The 1781-nt window shown below is 53.6% G+C and overlaps 1 protein-coding gene across 1 annotated transcript; it reads left to right on the top strand.

The window, feature by feature from the left end:
- Positions 1 to 323: 323 nt before the first annotated feature.
- LOC100283217 (ATFP4) lies at positions 324 to 1298 on the top strand. Its single transcript, NM_001369527.1, has 3 exons — positions 324 to 444; positions 593 to 671; positions 788 to 1298. Exons 1-3 carry the CDS (start codon positions 436 to 438, stop codon positions 1150 to 1152), a joined length of 453 nt encoding a protein of 150 aa, NP_001356456.1. The 5' UTR covers positions 324 to 435; the 3' UTR covers positions 1153 to 1298.
- The last annotated feature ends 483 nt before the right edge of the window (positions 1299 to 1781 follow it).

The raw sequence follows: 1781 nt of genomic DNA, 5'->3' as shown, positions 1-1781 counted from the left end.
TGGACCAAAAGATCCACAGAATAGCCTGCCGAGATCTTATTTATGCCGCCTGATCATGGATGCATCCTTGCATTATTAGAAAAAATGGCGGACCCACTGTACGAGCTATATATCTGTTTAATTGACCTGACTTGTGATGTGGAGACAACCTACAACGATTCGTGTGGTCGTCCCTTTTCCACAGCTTTTTATTTCGCAGTTCGGCAGGCGGCGTCGTCGTCGACTCATCGTCTCCCGGCACCACATGCTGCTGCCAGTGCCAGCTCGCGCGCGGGTATATATAAACGGGCCCCGGGAGCGCACCTTAATTGCTCTCGTTCACAGTGCAAGCGAGGCTTAATTGGTAGTAGGCTGCTCTTGTTGCGCCGGCAGCGGCAGGCGGCAGCGCAAAACATTAAACCATCATTTGCGGCGGCGGCTGCTGCCGGCGACGCGATGTCCAAGGTAGTAGCCGACCAAGGCCTTCCGTCTTGCTCTGTGTCTGTGCTGTTCAAAAAAGCACAATTCTCACTCGTTGAGGATTCGGACAGTTCTTAGAATTCTCACTGACGCTAGCTTGGGCCTTGGGCTCGTCGTCGTTGTTGTGTTGCAGCAAAAGTCCGTGATCAGGCTGGGCGTACCGAACGACAAGAACCGGTCTAAGGCCATGCAGATGGCATCCAAGTTCGTGGGTACACATCCGATGCATCCACATATACCCATGGATATATACACGCTTGCGGCTTTGTGCAGGAGTGCATGCTCACCACACCGCGCGCCTCACTCTGCGATGTGTGTATGTACGCAGGAGTGAACTCGGTGGGGATCGCCGGCGACGCCAAGGACCGGCTGGAGGTGGTGGGGGAGAGCGTCGACATCACCTGCATGATCAACCTGCTGCGCAAGAAGGTCTGCCGCGCCGACATCGTCGTGGTGGAGGAGGTCAAGGACAAGAAGAAGGAGGAGGAGGAGAAGAAGAAGAAGGAGGAGGAAGAGAAAAAGAAGAAGGCGGAGGAGGAAGCCAAGAAGAAGAAGGAGGAGGAAGAGCTCAAGAAGAAGCTCTGTCCGTACCTGTACCCGCCGCCGCCGTGCTCCGGTGCCTGTTGCCGCGGGCCGTCGCCGCCGATGTTTCTGTGCGAGCCGGAACAGCCAGCGGGATGCCACATCATGTGACGATGAAGTGAAGCTCCGTGAATAATCGTCCCGTCCGAACTTGTGCACATGCGTGGTTGTGGTTTTGCTTTGGCATCTGAATTACAATCCTAAGTGATCATGGAATTTAGATCACTACTTATATATAAAGTATTGTTTTGTGAGTTTGTTTTTAAGTTAAGATGTTCTAAATTCGACCATCTAGCTTCGTGAACGAAAGCAAAATGCTCTGAATCTCTCATGCTATATCCGTAACTGTCGTCTCTAGATATAGTTATATGTCGCTATCTTTCAATATAGTTGTTTACAAATGGCAACCGCTATTCACAAGGGTGAGCTTCTTACGCCCAGAACGCAAGGGCTCAACAACGTCAGAACAGAAGCAGCGACAAGCAACAAGCGCCCCACAACGAACTAGACAACGTCGAGTGTGTTGCGTATCCATAGCAGACGCGTGGTGTCTACTCAGTAGCTATCCGTACTGCCGGCCTGCCGCAGCGCAGGAAGGCACAATGAGGCCACCGGCCTAGCCACAAGTCCACCACCGCGCCGGCAAGGCCGCCGGTGCTATGGCGCTATGGTTTGTGAGCCCCACCGCCAAGCAAGCTCGCATGAGGGCTCGGTCCCCACCGGCCGTGCAGTGGGTTAGG

This window comes from Zea mays, chromosome 10 (assembly GCF_902167145.1).
Source record: "Zea mays cultivar B73 chromosome 10, Zm-B73-REFERENCE-NAM-5.0, whole genome shotgun sequence".
NCBI lineage: Eukaryota > Viridiplantae > Streptophyta > Magnoliopsida > Poales > Poaceae > Zea > Zea mays.
This window is presented reverse-complemented; position numbering and strand designations above follow the sequence as displayed.